The sequence below is a fragment of the Neoarius graeffei genome, chromosome 27 (assembly GCF_027579695.1).
Source record: "Neoarius graeffei isolate fNeoGra1 chromosome 27, fNeoGra1.pri, whole genome shotgun sequence".
Classification (NCBI taxonomy): Eukaryota; Metazoa; Chordata; class Actinopteri; order Siluriformes; family Ariidae; genus Neoarius; species Neoarius graeffei.
This window is the reverse complement of record NC_083595.1, coordinates 8,483,826-8,501,663: the sequence shown is the minus strand read 5'-3', so window position 1 is coordinate 8,501,663 and position 17,838 is coordinate 8,483,826. Positions and strand designations below refer to the sequence as shown.

Genomic DNA, 17,838 nt, shown 5'->3' with positions numbered 1-17,838 from the left:
GGAGTAAAGAAACTGTGCATTCGACTGTGTGTGTAGGTGAACGCGTTCTCGTGTGCAGGAGGAATGGAGAACCTCATCCTGTTGGACCTAGAGAAGTACAAGAGCAGGACGCAGGGCGTGGTCGAGGCCGGTGTGAGCATGGGCTCTCAGCTCAAGTGGAAAATGGGAGAGCTCGAGTTCGAATCGCTCATGAGGATGCTCGACAATCTGGTGGGTGTGTGTGTGTGCGCGCGAGAGACCCCATTGTTGTCCATTTGCGTGTACCGGCGCCGTCATCTTTCTGTTTTCTTCATGCTAGGGTTACCGAACAGGCTACGCTTACCGCCACCCAGTGGTGCGGGACAAACCCCGGCACAAGAGCGAGGTCGAGATCCCGGCCACGGTGACTGCGTTCTCGTTGGACGAACCGAGCGACGCATCCCGCCTCCATCTCCGCCTCCTTCAGCAGCGGCAGCAGAGGGAGAAAACGCGCTGGCTCAACTCGCCCAACTGCTACACCAAGATCAACGTGGCAGATGGAGACGCTGCCGAAGAGAACGGCCGCGTCAGGACCATGGTGCGTGTGTGTGTGTGTGTGTGTGTGTGTGTGTGTGTGTGTGTGAGAGCTTAACAGTTGCACGTCTTTGCTTTGTGGGTGGATGAGTTGGAGTCTGGCTTAAAGTGACATCATTACAACTTGTTCATGTCTCTTTGTGGACAGAAGACATTGGCTTTCTGCTGCCATCTGGTGGCAGTTTTAAGCAGCCAGTCAGACTGCACCTGATTCATCTAAAACCCGGAAGTGTGTTTGTCTCGCAAGTTCTGTCAATGATTTCTACTGAATTTTTCCACATCTCTGGCATCGCACGTTCTTTTGCTGTTCATATTTACTCTCAGGAAATAGCTGAGATTTGGGGTCTGGGGTTTCCTTTTTGTTTTTATGCCTCCGCCACCGTAAGGTGCAGGAGGCATTACGTTTTCAGGTTGTCCGTCCATCCCGAAACCTTGTGAACGCGATATCTCAAAGGCTAATGAAAGGAATTTCACCAAACTTGCACCATTTGTGCGCTTTGGGACAAACGTGAACTGATTAGATTTTGAGATCAAAAGGTCTAAGGTCACTGTGAGGTCAAATGTCTGTCCGAAAACCTTGTGAGCACAATATCTCCAAGGCTAATGCAAGTCATTTCACCAGGTCACGATTACTGTGAGGTCAAATGTCCAGCCCCAAATCTCAATAAGGCGTGTAGTCTACCGGGCGGAGGCGTCCCCATCGACACTGTTGGCGTCAACTTCTATCTAGTTTTTTTTTTTTTCCCCTCCTCCACCCCTTCCCCTGCTCACTTTGCAAATACTGTATAATATAACTTGCACGCCTGATCTGTGACTTTATAACTGCATATTCAGGGTTTTTTTCTAGAAAAATTTAGTATGAGGGCGCTCAGCATGGCGGGGGATGGTGCCGGTTGTCCCCCCCCCCCCCTTCGCCGTGCGAAGCCTTTGAAAAATTGAGGCTCCAATGGGACGTTCTGAGGCTATCTGAGAGGGAAATTGTAACAAATTGTCTGTCAACATTGAAAAAGAAAGAAGTAATCATCTACTGCCCCGGACAGTCTGTGGCTTTCTTCCGTTTCGTGCCGCGGGATGACATCTTTAAATGCCCAAGCGTCAACAAAAACAACTCGCGAACTACTTCCGTCAAACACTACGTTCACACTGCAAGGCTTAATGCTCAATTCCGATTTTTTTGTGAAATCCGATTTTTTTGTGAGGTCGTTCACATTAACAACTAACAACTAGACAGGGACACTCTAACAAGTGCAAACCCCGCCTTTTCCCTATTAAAATACATTGGGCGAAAATTTCGAAGTTCTGCCTTGACCTTTGACCTCCAAAATTTAATGGTTTCCTTCCTGGGTGATTGGCAACACATGTACAAAATTTGGTCCAAATCGATCCATTGGTTCTTGAGATACCTTGCAGACACACAGACAGACAGACAGATACACACACACACACACACACACAGACTGACGCAGGTGAAAATAATAACCCCTCCGACTACTGTCGGCGGGGTTAAATATATGCGACTTGTATGTGATCCTCAGCATGAACGAAAAGCGACCTAAAAGTGTTCCGCATGCGCGTTGCAGGATACGACGACGTCACACGCAGTGAGCATGGCCAGTGTTTACGGAAGTAATCTAAAGTTTCCTGTGTATGACAGTAGCCAGCATGGAGTACCTGGCGATGATGCGACGGAGCCAGAACATGCGCAATAGCCTGATGTTAAGGAGGAGGTTGAGAAGGAAGAGGGCAAGGGTTTTGGCTCAGGCGTTCTGCGGGGTAGTGACTGCAACCTCCGTTCAAAGGAACATCAAAGCCATGTTGTTGTAACTTTTTTTGAGAGACCCGCCGCCTACTTCAGCGCAGAATAGTGACGTTTGTGGCTTGTTGATGACGTGCAAGTCGGATGAATGCGACCTGGCGGTTCAGACTGAAGTCGCATATGAAAAGAGCGGATAGGAATCGGAATTAGGACCACATATCCAAACGGCCTGGGTCGGATTTGAAAAAATCGGATCTGTGTCGTTCATATTGTCAATAAAAGATCAGATACAGGTCACATATGGGCGAAAAAATCAGATTTGAGTCACTTCAGCCTGTAGTGTGAAACGTAGTGAAAATCTCCCGCGCCGGTGGGTGAAAGGTCATTCAGTCTCGAGAACTCTCGCTCTACAAGTCAGCTGACCTTGTATGTAACCCAAGTCAAATCTCGCGAGAGCAGCCGCGACAAGTAAACAGCATGGCGCCTCGGTCTGCAAAACGCCAATTCGGATTGTTTTTGCACCGTCTGGCGGTGTATCTACTATGATTGGAATATTTTTGGAGTAATTATAACGTATTTGATGATCAGACACATTGTCACGTGGTGTTGCTGGGATGTTTTCACGGAGAAAAGATCGTTTTGAGAAAGATTGCATGTTGTGCAGTAGCATAGAAGTGCATGGCCTAAGTGTGACTTGGGGTTCAATCGGCATTTCGGTAAAAGGACGCAGCGCCCCTGTTCCCCGGTTTAGACGAAAGTCTGATATTCATCCTCTGAACAGATTGTGGATTCTCTCTGTTTATAACGTTTTGCCCCACATTTCTTCTTGATCGATTTGTCCAACTGCTTGTTGAATTTTTTTTGTCCTGGAAGAATTGTTAGAAATCTGGATTATAAACACTCCTCTATTAGTATTTAACAATTTAGAATTCAAGCATGGGTTCATGGACAGTACAGACTTTTGCATTTAACTCTGGGTTTATTTTTTTTAACACTCTCTCTGTCCTCTCTCAGTGGATGAGGTCTGAAGATGGCGGCAGCAGCAGCGGGACTCCGATCCGCATCGAGGACCCGAACCAGTTCGTCCCTCTGAACACCAACCCAAGCGAGGTTCTCCAGAAGAGGAATAAAGTGCGTCCCTCACAACTCGTCCAGCTTTGAGTTTTTGGTTTTTTTTTTTCAACTAGTTTCGAGTCAAAAAAAAGACAAATTTTTAACGTGGACAAATCCGTTTTCCATCAAAGATTCACTCTGTCTGCCATTACTTTTATTCCAAGTCCCTTTTCCCGTCGGCTTGTTTCAGATCCGAGAGCAGAATCGCTTCGACATGATGTCTGCTGGCCCGCAGTCTCAGCTCCTGGCTGGTATCGTCGTGGAGAGGCCGCCGGTGAGTCCTTCCCTTCTTTCACTGCATTCGCAGTCTGTTTTTGTCCTGCCCTCATCCGTGTTTTCCCTTGTTGTCGTCTCAAGGAGCTTAATTAGTGAGGAAATATTCTGCACAGTGTGTGAAAAACGATTTCTGGCTCCTAAGGGAACGAGGACAGGTGTGCGTTCACGACTGCAGGTGGCTTTGTGCCGGTAGTTCTCTTGACGACCACTGGGTGTCACTAAAGCTTCTCTTTCAGACATGTGAAGCTCATGATCTCTGCGGTTCTGTAGCAGAAAATGATTGATGAATCTTAGCAGCTTTGACAAAATTTCAAAAACAACTTTCGCTGTTGTCATGGTGACCGTTACAGTTCACCTCTGGAATTTTGCTCACTCAAACTGCACATTTCCAAAGAGTGGGAAATGACGCAACTGTTGCATTGCTTTTCTCGAGTTGAATTATGCGCCTGCAGTTCTCCTTATGACCACTCGGTGTCACCAAATTGTTGCGGTCAAAGTGGAGTATGTAAACGTGACCTTCCTTAAAGTGCCATTCCACCATTGGATGTATTCTTTGGCATAAAATACAATATATTTTGACAACATATATAAATGGTATCACTAGATAGAGAAATCTTTTAGCTTCAAAATGATATATCAAACATAATTTTTTGACAACGACAAGTATATTAATTTTGCGACCAAAGTCACCTACCCTTTTAATTTCCGCGCGTGATGTCATCGGCAGGTTCCCCTTCTTGTGTACCACGTGACGTGGCACACATTATCAGCAATGGCGGATAGAACACGATAAAAATAATACCAATAAATCTAGCTAATACCAATAAATCTAGCTAACTGGAAGATTAACTCAAAATTTTTCGCAATTTTTTCGGCCCCCATATACGAGGAGAAATGACTCTCTCACTTTGGGGGTTTCCTGGTCTAAAAATAGACCGACACGTGGTACACAAGAAGGGGAACCTGCCGAGGACATCACACGTGGAAATTAAAAGGGTAGGTGACTTTGGTCGCAAAATTAATATACTTGTCGTCAAAAAATTATGTTTGATGTATCATTTTGAAGCTAAAAGACTTCTCTGTCTAGTCATGTTGTCATAAAATATATTGTATTTTATGCCAAAGAATACATCCAATGGTGGAATGGCACTTTAACGTAGCTCGTGTTTTGCGTTTTGCTTTAAAGGAGCAGCTTTCTGCAAAGGTAAAGTGGCGCTTCAGTTTGTCAGATATGATCGGATGCCTTTATTTTCTACTCCTTGGTTTCCATGGTATGTAATATCCGTGCTGCCTCAGTTATCGTTTATCGGTAGGACGTGTTTGGCGTGGACGTTGGACGTTTTGCACGCTGCATTCTTTGCTCAATATATCGTTCCTTTAAGTTTCAGTGAAACCAGGGTGTGAAAATGAAACGTGTCCACACGTTACCGAGTGTATTATACTTTTAATCCCCATCGTCAGTCATCTTTGTTTGTCACTTGTGCAGCAGGTTTTGATTTTTTTTTTTTTTTTGGGTGGGATATGAGCATGATGGACTGCTCATGATGTTTCTTCTAGGTGTTGTCACCGTGCGTGTGGGTGACATGGAGCGCTGTTTGCGCTTGTGGTTTTTGACTTTTTGTTTCATACGCACGTAGCCATACACAGGTGGAGATGAGGAGGAGGCCGAGCCGTTGCCACCCAACCCTTTCAGCGAGCTCAGCGAGAGAGATCTGGACGACTACAAACGACAAGTGGAGCGCCAGCAGCTGGGGCTTGAGGGTAAAAAAAAAAAACCCACTTCTATTTACAGACTCGATTATACAAATAATTAGCAAGATTTCCATCCACACTTGAGTGTGGGGGAGGGGGTTGTTTTTCTAGTCTGTGTTCCTCTTGGCCGAATCGTTCATGTGAAATTTTGGATTTAGCCGTGTACGAGGTTCGACGTTTATAAGGAAAAATCTCGTCTCTGGCACTGATTATTAAACAGGATGCACCACAGATGGTGAAACATTTCGACATGTGAAGCAACAGACTGTTATAAAACTTCACCAGTGATGGCGAAACGCTCGTAAAGCAGATCAGTTGCCAAAAACAACGGCGAGACACGATAATGTAGGGAAAAAAAACCTGGTTTTTTTTTTTGTTTTTTTTTCTGGACAGCTAGACCCTAAAGCAAAGTAGCTAGCTAGCACAGTACTCAGGGAAAGGGGTGGGGTGGGGGTTTGTTTATTTTTGTAGCTGAACTTGTAGCCTGCAAGCTGCTATGTTAACACACTACGCTCTGATGTAGTTGCAGCTACCATCGCTAGTTAGCGTGATGTAACGTTTTTTTTTTTAAAGGAAATACTGGCTGACTATTAATCAAATATACCATGCACTGAGAGGCTCCAGTTGGAATTATGGACTCTCTTTGGTGACTGTTTTCTAACGGGCGTGTCCTCTCAGTACACGGTATATTTTTGATTTACGTCCCTCATCAAAAAATTCCAAACTGTTAAGATTTTATGCCGAGATTCACTCAGTGGAGGCAGCCGTGTTTGTTGTTCACGTCGGCGTGACGTCTGACCTGCGCGTGTGCAATGTACCGTGCTATCGCTTGCCTCGCTAGGCATGATCATGATCTGTAGATCTACACACACACACACACACACACACACACACGAATGCTCGCATAGCTCAAAATTGTCGCATCGGTGCATGGTATATCCAAGACTCATTCTGTCCACGTTCACTGGATATGAGCAGTCGCACACTCTGATAGCCTAGTAGTAGAGTAGCCAATCAGTAGCGCGTTGCTGAACCAACCGAGGACGAAATAAAAAGTCTACGTGAAAACAAAACCCCGAAATTATCGAGTGTTAAAAAGAAACAAGTAGCTAAAAGAATATCCTCTGTTCCACACTCCAGCCCAGTCGGTGGCAGTACCGCACCTTTTTAAGTTGGTTAAAGCGGTGTTCACACGGCACATATTTGCATCGATGCTGCACCGATGTATTTTGTTGCGATATATCTTACACCGGTGTAAATTTCGTGGAGCGTTCACATGCCACAAACTTGCTTACTAGAGAGAAGCGTGTTAGCACCGGTGCAGCCCCGCTTGCGTTCACACGGCAGTTTTTGCGACCGTGCTATACGATAGTAATAATGCGGAAATGAAATATGCGCATGCGTGAAAATGTACTTCCTTTTCCCGGTTGTCATGGCATCACGAAGCGCCGGGGAAACAATGTGGATGAAGACACCAGTGTTGCCAGATACTGCTGACGTTTTCCAGCCCAAAATGTGTTCAAATGCACTTAAAACCGCCCAATCTGGCAACACTGGAAGACACGCAGTTCTGTTGTTGTTGATATTCGCCATTTTGGAAGCGCAAAATACCAGGATGCAAATTATGCAATGCCCGTATGTAATCAACTCTCGTCACGCGTAGCGAGTCTACCCCTGTAGCGTTCAGACGGCCCATTTTATATCGGTGCTGCCCCGCAAACTAGCGGAGTAAATTTCTTAAACCACCTCCCGAGCAGGGTTAGATTTGCACCGGTTTAAGCAGCTTTCAGGGGTGACACTGGTATAACTTTGTACCGTGTGAACGCTCTACCGGGGCAGCCCCGGTGCTACACCGGAGTAAAAGTTGCCGTGTGAACACCCCTAAATAAGACCCCCCCCCCCCCCCCCCCCCCAAAAAAAAAAGCAACAAAATATGGAATAAAAGTATTTCAAGGTAAGAATGTAGCTTTTATTTTATAGGATTTTTCCCAAATTGCTCCTGTCATTTTTTGCATGATTTTGTTGGGCGTTTTGTGTAAAGCTTTTTATCGGATTTGCAAACAATATAATAAATGCTCTGTTTCTCAAAATCCAGTAAAACAGTTATGCCACTCAATCTCGTCGTACGTGGGCTTATAGACAACTCGGCTCTACGTGTCTCGTCGGCTCGTGCACGACCGGATTTCGTGGAATAGCTGTTAAGCATCATGACTGACTCACACCATATCCTTTTTATAAAACGTCATGAGAGCGATTGCTTCATTAATTGTGCAACTGTTTCATGTCACATGAGCCATCCTTGGCAATCCCTGCCTGGGAATGTTTTGATGAGGGATATAACCGTATTTATTACTGTAGAAGATGGTTCGGGACGCAGTTGCAAGTCGTGGACACGATAAACAGGCAAATCTGCGGCGACCGCTAATCATTAAGTTAGCTAGTTATTTAACTCGAGCGACCTGTCAGGGTGGTTAGTTTTTTATATGGATCGGGACACGGCTTGTTTGGATGACATCAGCTCAGCTCGTTGCGTTGGAAACCGTCTAATATTTGCGAGAAATACACACGAACACCCATGCGTGTCATCTGACTGAATGTGACTCACACGTGCGTGTACACACTGATGCTAATCCCATGAGCTGACCCTGTCTGAGACATGCAATCAATACACACACACACACACACATCCAGTCTACTGTCAGTAGTGTGTGTGTGAGAGAGAGAGAGAGAGAGAGAGAGATGGGACCACAGGGACCAGATATATGGGGGACCCCCCCCCAAAAAAAAAAAATTCCCCTAAACACACATGCGCGCACAAAAAAAAAAAAGTTCAGTGCAAAAGTTTGTACACCCTTTGAACCAAATCATCCATTTTACTAAATCCGACTGGTCCGTTTGTGACTACAAAAAATGTTTCTCGGAAAATAATAGTCTTAAAAGAAGAAGAAAACCTCATTTATACTTTTGATAACTTTCTGACAAACTTCTTGAAATACCCCTTACACCTTCTGTCTGTAATTTAAAACTAATCGTGTGTGCTGCATGCATCACTGTGAGATTAAAAAAAAAATGTTTGCATCCCAAATGCGAGTGTCATAACCAACTCCTCCCTCACCAGTGATGTAACTGTGACTATCGCATTTTAATACAAGTGTCGAACTCTTGTTTGGTCCTGCCGAGCTCCTGGATCAGCGACGTGTTCGTCAGTGGAGTCGAGTGCGCGTTCGACCATTTTTCATAATCGGCTGAGGCGCCAGTATTTTCAAGCACGATTGGTTTTCTTGGTCACGCGTAGCAGATCCCTGAATCCGGTTTGTTCTCTGAGGACAAAATACAAGCTCTAATACGAATACTACTTTCAGAAGAAAGAAGACAGGGGCAAAAAAAAAAAAAACGTGGTGTAAAAATGGCTGCTTTTCTGCACTATAGCTCCAGTTCTGTTGGTAGAACAGACGGTCCTTGCTGCACACGTCTCCCCAACCAGTCCTCCTTCCACGTTTTCTCTTTTTGGTTTCCGTAGAAAGTAGCGATGACGTCACGTGCTGGACATCTTTCACATTTATTTTGGTGCAATTTGAGAACCAGGAGCGCTTCAGCAGGTGAAAGATGGTGTATCGTGTCTCGGTTTCACATCACGACAACACAAAGCCACTAATCAGATATGTCGTGTGAGTGGGTCAGCGATTCCACGGTTTTAAAAGCTGTATAGTATATACATTGCATTTTTAGCTTTAACAAACGATCAGTCAGTATTACGCTACGTTCAGACTGCAACCTGAAACGACCTATATCCGATTTGTTGTGAAATCCGATTTTTTTGTTAGGCCGTTCACATTACCAATTATATGAGACTTGTATGGGTGGTTCTCCACTATAGTTGCAAATTGGGATATGGACCTTGAGCAAACTGATAAGTTCATAAGGCAGAATTCTGGTAGCCAATTTTGGAGTTTTACCAAAGTATCTTCTTATTGCTCGATATGGCAAAATTCAAGGTCATTTCAAGGTCAAGGTTGCCCTTGTCTCTGTCAGTACACAAACAGGTCTCTGAAATGCCTAATAAATCCATAATCTCTGACCAAAATCAAAATGTAATTGACCCCAATTACAAATCTGGGCCTTGTTATAAATAATTCTATTTGAAAATGTATATCACAATAGAACAATAAATATATGTATTAAAAGGGTGCAGCGTTTGTGTGCTGACAGCATGTTTGTGTGCTGACATGTTCAAAAATAAGACAACGAAGTTGATTATTTGAGCAGAACAGTAATAGATTTAATTTTTGAACCTCAAAAATGGCAACAACATTAACCGTGTTAACAAAATTAGGAGCAAAACATATAAGAACCTAAGGCAACATTTCATGACACCAATTATAAAGTAGCCTAATTAACACTTTTCTAAATTTGCCCGTGCTTTTGACATTTTAGTCAATCCAAACAATGTCCAAATTCAAATGACTACGCCAGGCGCTGGATGAATGTCCCAATCACTACACCAAATCTGGGTGATTTTTTTACTAGTTGGGTCCATGTAGATGTAGGAATCATCATGTGCCTAGAGTTCTTGGAATTTCTGGTGACGGGGACACTCTCAGAAATTGACTGGGCCTAATCAGAAAACCTTTAAAGATATCCTGGTAGGATACATGTACTAGGTATAGGCCTATATACTCGTAGGTTGACAAAAGGGATCGAGAGACATCAAACTGTCATCCTATCAAATTGGTCAATACACTAACACAATAGTCAGTACACAAACAGACCCCGGTGTTAGTGTATGGACTGTTAGTGTATGGACAAATAGTTCATCATCTGGTCACCAGGGTGCAGATGTGTATATGATGCCTGTGCGTTGTAGTCTAGTTGAAAGGTCTTCTAACTCACATTCACGGCACAAACATGTTTTCATGACAAAGCTGGGCCTACATCATTCTAGAAGTGTTAGTGTATTGACTGCTATTATAAATTCTGTTACAAATTGCCATACAAACCTGAACAATGCTGGAAAACTACCACAATATGAAATTCAATGTTTCCCTCCCTTGAACTTGTGGGATTCCCACAATGCACTGCAGTCATCTCATTAGAATAGTTCTGTCCATTTTCCCCAGGTGTCTCTAGTTAGTACTGTTAGTGTACTGACTTAATTACCTGGGACACCAAAAATCAATTTCTTGGCGGGAAAATTTCTGACTAGTATTGGAAATATTTTCAAAATGTGCTTTTCTTCATGCTGCATGGACAATATTGATCATATTTAAATGGGTGACACAAAATAACACCAATAAATATTTTTCAGCAAGGGTTTATTTTCCTTCTGGGATGTATGAGACACGCATTTTGGACCCCCTTGGGTACTTCCAATGAAAAATTCTACCAACACTATTATATTTGAGTGGATAAAATTTAATATCAATTTTTATAATCAGTAGGAAGGCATATGAACACAGACACCCTGATTTTATTTAAAGGCCTGGTCTCAGAATACTTAAGTGAGATGACACCAATTTGCAACTATAGTGGAGAACCACCCGTATGCGATCTCCAATATGAACGGAAAACGACCCAAAAGTGTCCCGCATGCGCAAATTGACACGTAATAAGCACATCTACGTAATACGTAAACAAAAAAAAAAGCGCATTCTTCAAGTTTGCAAGTAAAGCATGGAGATGAGGCGAGACCTGGCGATGTGGTTTTTGTGGCGGCGGCGGAACTCACACAATAATCTGATTAATGTGGGCAGCAGACTAATGAGACCGAAGGTGTCAAATTACTGGAAATTTCCAGAACAATCTTATCTTGTAATACAGGATGGTTTAACATCCAGGTCCCTACCAAATCCACCATTAGCTTGATCAATTCTATCAAAGTCTATTTAAATTCTGGAAACTGTCCAAATGTTGTTGTTTTCCACCAAAGAGGCGGGATTAGCCAACGCAGAATAGTGACGTTTGTCTCTTGTTGATGTGTAGGTCGCATGAATGCGACCTGTCCGGTCAGACTGCAGTCGCATGTGAAAATAACGGATATGCATCGGAATTAGGACCACATATCCAAGCGGCCTGGGTCGCATGTGAAAAAATCGGATCTGCGTCGTTCAGATTGTCAATAACAAATCGGATACAGGTCGCATATGGGCAAAAAAATCGGATATGGGTCGTTTCAGGGTGCAGTCTTGGACACATCTCATGCTCACATTCAAGCAAGCAGAATTTACAGATAAAACTCGCGCGCAGATGTTTTCTGCAATGAACACGAGTACTGATCTCCAGGAGCTGGGCCTTGAGATTTTATTCCTCAGGAGCGGCACGTGTCTCTAACCTGTCTCACTCATTTAACTGTGTGTGTGTGTGTGTTTGTGTGTGTTCCTGTGCTCACTAATCCCTCCTCCACTCACGGCTGCAGAGGAGGAGCAGGATCAGCTAACGTCTGACGACGCTTCCACACTTTCACCATCTGCTTCTCAAACTCAGTCTCCACAACACACACCTGCTAAAGAAGGTAGAGGCCATGCTCCACAGCTCACGTGTGTGTGTGATGTAAACAGATAAGATGAATGCTTAATAATTGTAAATGAGACGATTTATACTAAGGTCAAATGGGTTAATACCTTAAATGTAACACTTTGATATTTAGTCTTAAACTGAAAAATTGACTTGCATTTAAGTACGGTAAGTTAATTTAAAAAACATCTCATTTCTCTATTTAAAATTTAAATTTTCATTTTTGCACTGAAGCTACGATGCTGGTGTTGCTGGCAGGTCAAGAAATTTTAGATCCTCCATTTTTGTTACTTTGAGTGTCACCAGGCCGGCGTACACCTTAAAGCGAGACGGCCTTTCGATTTCATAAAATCGGTGAAATTTAGTTCCGTCTGAAATGTGGTCATTGTGACGCATGTTTATTTCTGGAACAGCTCTCAAAATATCCGGCCATTCTGTTCTGTGGCTGGGAAGTGATTTGATTTGAGCGGATTCAAGCAAATAATGTGCATGAAATCGCTCGCGTCACGCAGTCAAGCAGACAGAGGAAGTCCGTACGTGTGCGCGCATGCGCAGGTTTACCTTTGACTGTGCACCGACAGTTCTATCATTCTGTCGCGCAGCCGAGGTGCTCGCTGAGTGCCGATATTTATTAGTTTGGTCCTGCGTTTCCTTTCCTTCGTATATAACATAACGTCTTTTCTCGCTTTCTTTCCGTTACTGCAGGGGTTTTCAAAGTGTGGGAGAGTCAGCCCCCCCTCAGAGAGCTAATAAACAACAGCGCCCCCCCCTCCCCCCTTACAATTTTTGTTGTTGCTATACTTAATGTTCCATTCGTATTTAAAACAATGGTTGTTGGACACATTTTTATTTTTTCTTTTACACATTTTAAACATGAGTTTTTTTTAAAAACCCCTTTTTTACACATTTTAAACATGTGCTTTTTAAAACATCTTTTTTTTACACATTTTAGACATCTGTGCTTTTTAAAACATCTTTTTTACACATTTTAAACATCTGTGCTTTTTAAAACATTTTTTTTACACATTTTAGACATCTGCTTTTTTAAAACCTCTTTTTTACACATTTTAAACATCTGTGCTTTTTTAAAACCTCTTTTTTACACATTTTAAACATCTGTGCTTTTTTAAAACCTCTTTTTTACACATTGTAAACATCTGTGCTTTTTAAAACCTCTTTTTTACACATTTTAAACATCTGCTTTTTTAAAACCTCTTTTTTACACATTTTAAACATCTGTGCTTTTTTAAAATCTCTTTTTTACACATTTTAAACATCTGTGCTTTTTTAAAATCTCTTTTTTACACATTTTAAACATCTGTGCTTTTTAAAACATCTTTTTACACATTTTAAACATGCTTGTTTAAAACCTCTTACACATTTTAAACATCTGTGCTTTTTAAAACATCTTATTACACATTTTAAACGTACTTTTTTAAAACCTCTTTTTTACACATTTTAAACATCTGTGCTTTTTAAAACATCTTTTTTACACATTTTAAACATCTGCTTTTTTTAAAACCTTTTTTACACATTTTAGACATCAGTGCTTTTTAAAACCTCTTTTTTAAACATCTGCTTTTTTTAAAACCTCTTTTTTTTACACATTTTAGACATCTGTGCTTGTTTAAAACCTCTTTTTTTACACATTTTAAACATCTGTGCTTTTTAAAACATCTTATTACACATTTTAAACGTGCTTTTTTAAAACCTCTTTTTTTTACACATTTTAAACATCTGTGCTTTTTTAAAACCTCTTTTTTTACACACATTTTAAACATCTGCTTTTTTTTAAAACCTCTTTTTTTACACATTTTAAACATCTGTGGTTTTTAAAACATCTTTTTCTTTTACACATTTTAAACATCTGTGCTTTTTTAAAATATCTTGTTTTACACATTTTAAACATCTCATAGCATCGTTAGCTAGCACCTCTTGGCAGACAACACACTGTGGCAGTGGAGCATCTTCAGATCCAGTCCATGAAAATCCAAACTTTAAATAATCGTGCTCATACTTCCTTCTTTTTTTGCTTGGCCCAGACTCTGTCTCCTCACTCACTGTAGCTTTAGGTACTAAAAATCGATCCATTTTGTCTCTGGCAAAGGCTAGCTGAAGTTTGCTAAATGTCCGCAATAGTAACTTATTCTGGTTTATTTTTCCTCACGTTGCGTCCCCCCCCCGGAAGAACTCTGGTGCCCCCTAGGGGAGGCGCGCCCCACACTTTGAAAAGCCCTGCGTTACTATAGTCGGTCTTTCACGTTTCGTTCGCACGCTTGCGCCCTCCGTTTTTCTCTCCCGTTTCAAATTTGTATCCCACAATGCCTTGCGTGAATGAGGAAAGCCCACCACGTGATGCCTGACGTAGTATCTTGTATTGCGTCATGGTGAAGCAGGAAAAAATAGCAGAGAATTTTGGGCCACGTGGCTCTAAATTCATTAATTGTTCTGGTTAAAAAAAATAAATGCTAATAAAAATGGAAGTCTGTGATTTTGAATTCAGTAGCTTTCAATCCATTCAACAAAAATAATTAGGTGTCAGGGAAAATTCTTTTCATGGTCTACACTTGAAAAATCTGAAAGGCGGCCCAGCTTCAAGCAATTGGTCATAAAATAACGTAATCACAAGGACAAAGCAAATTTCCATTTTAAAAACAGCTTGTTGAATCCTCAAGCTAAGCCGTTAGTTGCAAAAGGGGGGAAAAAACGTACAGGCTGCTAGTTATCGAAATAAAATTGGCTTAATTGGAACAAGGCTAGCATCACTCGCTAACAAACGAGTTCCTGCGGCGTGAAGCAAATGTTTCTTCTGAAATACTGCTGTGAAAAGTGCCTCGGTGTTAAAGCGAGCAGGGACGATCCTCACACTGAGCTGCTGATCTTACTTCGCTAGCTAAAACATTTCTGCACACTCGAATAGATGTTGGAGTCAGTGTTTTATTTTGAAAGTCTTTGCAGGAAACCATTCACATTCTCACTTGCTCATCAGCTTCTAGCTAAAGGTTACACATCGCTTTCTCCAGAAAGGGTGTGGTGGTGGTTTTTCACCCCTTTCTCCATTCTAAGCAAAATATTTTAGCAGGCTTATTTTTTGAAAATGAATCTTCCAAAACATTTTGAAAACTAATTTTGTAGCTTTTTTTTTTTTTATAATATATAGCAAGGTTACTTTTAAAGTGTAAAAAAAAATCTATTTCTCAAGCTTAAAAATAAACTGGTGAGATTTTTCTTTCCATCTATTTGAGAAGCCAATCTCTTCTTTCCCCCAACAAAAAAAGAGAAAAAAAACCTAGATAAATAAATACATGAATGATATTCTTCGTAGCTTCTTTCCCGAAAGAAAAAATCTTGATAGGTTTTTTTCTTTTAAATCGGTCAGCAAATCATTGTCACTTGTTCATTCTGTAAGGAGAAAAATCTAGCTAGTATGATATTCAATAAATGAGTAAATATTTATTTTACCTTAAAAAGAAAAAATTCTCACAAGCCTACTTTCCAAAAATCATTTATAGCTAGCAAGTTTGCGGAAAAAAAGACTTATTTGCTGCTACTTTTAAATAAACTAGCTTTTTTTTTTTTCTTTCCCTGAAATAAGTAAAAAAAAAAATTTTAAATTCTAACAAGCCCATTTTCCAAAAATCAGCATTATCATGACTATTTATCAAGAGAAAAACAAAGGATATTTATATATAAATATTGCTGAACAAAGAAATATTTCCTTGTTCTATTTTTCCCCCCTTTTTGTGTTTGTTTTTGGGAAAATTAGCCAGCTAATTTATTATCCCCCGCTGGCCAAAAGGCCCGAAGGGGGATCGTGTCATGGCGATGTCCGTCCGTCCGTCCCAGGAAGTGTGCTCACCTTCTGAAATCAACTCCTCTCACAATTTTTGGAGGAGTTTCATGAAACCGGTCAGGATTCTCTGTTATGTCGGTAATACGCATATTGTAATTTTGTTAACTTCAGTCGCATTTTACCAGCGTTCCAGCTCTTGATTAACAAAATTTATACTTTGACAATTTCCTGAAGCTGTGCTCGCCTTCTGACATCAACTCCTCTCACAATTTTCGGACGAATTTGTCGACGCTTGGCAAAAGGCCTTGTTATATGACGGTAATACGCAGATTGCGATTTAATTTCATTTGTGAAAATTTCCCCAGAGTTTTGACCCTTGATTCAATAACTCGTACTTTGACCATTTTCATGAGGGTGAACGTTCTTCTGAAATCAACTCCTCTCACAATTTCTGGAGGAATTTCACCAAACTTGGCAGAAAGCTTTGTTGTATGACAGTTATACGTATTCTGAAATTTCGTTTAATTTGGACAAATTTTCCCAGAGTTATGCCCTTGATTATTAACAAACTTGTACTTTTGACAATTTCATCAAGGTGTGCTTGCTTTCTGAAATCAACGTCCTTCACAATTTTTATCCCTCGCTGGCTGAAAGGGGGATTATGTCGTGGCGATGTCCATCCTGGGAAGGGTACTCGCCTTCTGAAGTCAACTCCTCTCGCAATTTTTTCTTTGTTATATGTCGGTAATACGCATGTTACAATCTCGTTCAATTCGGTCGCGTTTTACCGGAGCTATGGCCGAGTTACCAGCAAGGGATATTGTTTTATATCTCGCGAGTTTTTGGAGGTTCTTGAGATTTCACTCTGATTTCCTGACCGTCCTGTGAATCACTCGTCCTGAACACAGCTGTTGGTTTTGATGTAAAAATTGATCCGTTTCAGGCTACGGAACTCAAAACTATCAATTAATCCGATTCTTATTCTTAAGGTTTTCCCACATTTGTTTGTTTTTGTTAAACCCTCTATTCTTTTGTGCATGAGTGTTGTTGAGTCGATTGTATTTATTGATTTGATTTATTTCCTGTCGGTCAGAGAACCACACGAACGCCCTGCTGAACGGGAAAGGCACACACAATGAAGAGGAGGAGGAGGAGGAGCTGCTGAAGCGCGTGGAGAGCGTCGAGATCACGAGCGAGAAGATCGAGGAGGTGCTCTCGCCCGGGAGCTCGCCCTCCAAATCACCCAGCAAGAAGAAGAAGAAATTCCGAACGCCGTCCTTCCTCAAGAAGAATAAGAAGAAGGAGAAGGCGGAGGCCTGAACGAGTGAGGAGGCGGGGCGGGGCGGCGACGTGACGCGACACGTCGTCTGCTGTCCACCTGTTTTTCTGTTTACCCGTCATTTTACATTTGTTTTTAAATAATTTTGATTTTATCAGATGTTATTTTAAACTTTGGCACATTTTTTTTGGGGGGGGGGGGGGGGGGAGGGAACATCAGCGACACTTACGGGAGTGCGTCGTGTTTTAGGATGAAGAGGAAAAAAAAACAGAATTACGAGTCGTGGCAAACTGGTTCTTCCTCAAACCAAAACACACACCAGCCAGACACAATACTGCTTCTGCAGCAACTCAAACACACAAACTACTTTTGATTATCACTTATTGGTGGCGGTTGTGTTCTGTTTTTGTTCCATCGACTCGCCATCAGGTTTGAATAGTTTTTTTTTTTTTTCCCCTCCCAAGAGACAAAGGCGTGCGTTTTAAAAATTTCTTTTTCTCTGAAGAAAAGCAGCATAGTCTCGTTGATGGTCGATAATTCTGTTTTACTTACACACACACACACACACACACACACACACACAAAATCACGTTTTAGTGAAGTGTATCTCGTCATCATAGCCTCGTTCACCTTTAGCCCCCTTAACTCGTGTAGTTTTTTCCTTTTTTTTAATGTTTTGTAGTCATTTCTACACTTTTTTTCCAGAGAGCATGTTTATTTTTTTCCGCTCGAGTTTCTACACTTGCTTGTGTACTCTTTCTCCGCTCTGTAACTCCGATGACTAAAACACACTCGTATATAATTCTG

General features: G+C 41.7%; 1 protein-coding gene across 6 annotated transcripts in view; it reads left to right on the top strand.

The window, feature by feature from the left end:
* add3a (adducin 3 (gamma) a) overlaps positions 1-17,232 on the top strand; it is a 212,462-nt gene extending 195,230 nt beyond the window's left edge. For 5 of the 6 annotated variants that reach the window (XM_060911619.1, XM_060911620.1, XM_060911618.1 and 2 more), the window contains 7 exons: positions 37-210; positions 299-556; positions 3,323-3,439; positions 3,612-3,695; positions 5,335-5,458; positions 11,862-11,957; positions 16,846-17,232. In XM_060911619.1, the coding sequence (XP_060767602.1) occupies positions 37-210; positions 299-556; positions 3,323-3,439; positions 3,612-3,695; positions 5,335-5,458; positions 11,862-11,957; positions 16,846-17,072 (1,080 nt within the window). In that variant the 3' untranslated portion in view covers positions 17,073-17,232. The remainder of the gene's footprint in view (positions 1-36; positions 211-298; positions 557-3,322; positions 3,440-3,611; positions 3,696-5,334; positions 5,459-11,861; positions 11,958-16,845) is intronic. The other variant, XM_060911622.1, reaches the window with a different exon arrangement.
* The last annotated feature ends 606 nt before the right edge of the window (positions 17,233-17,838 follow it).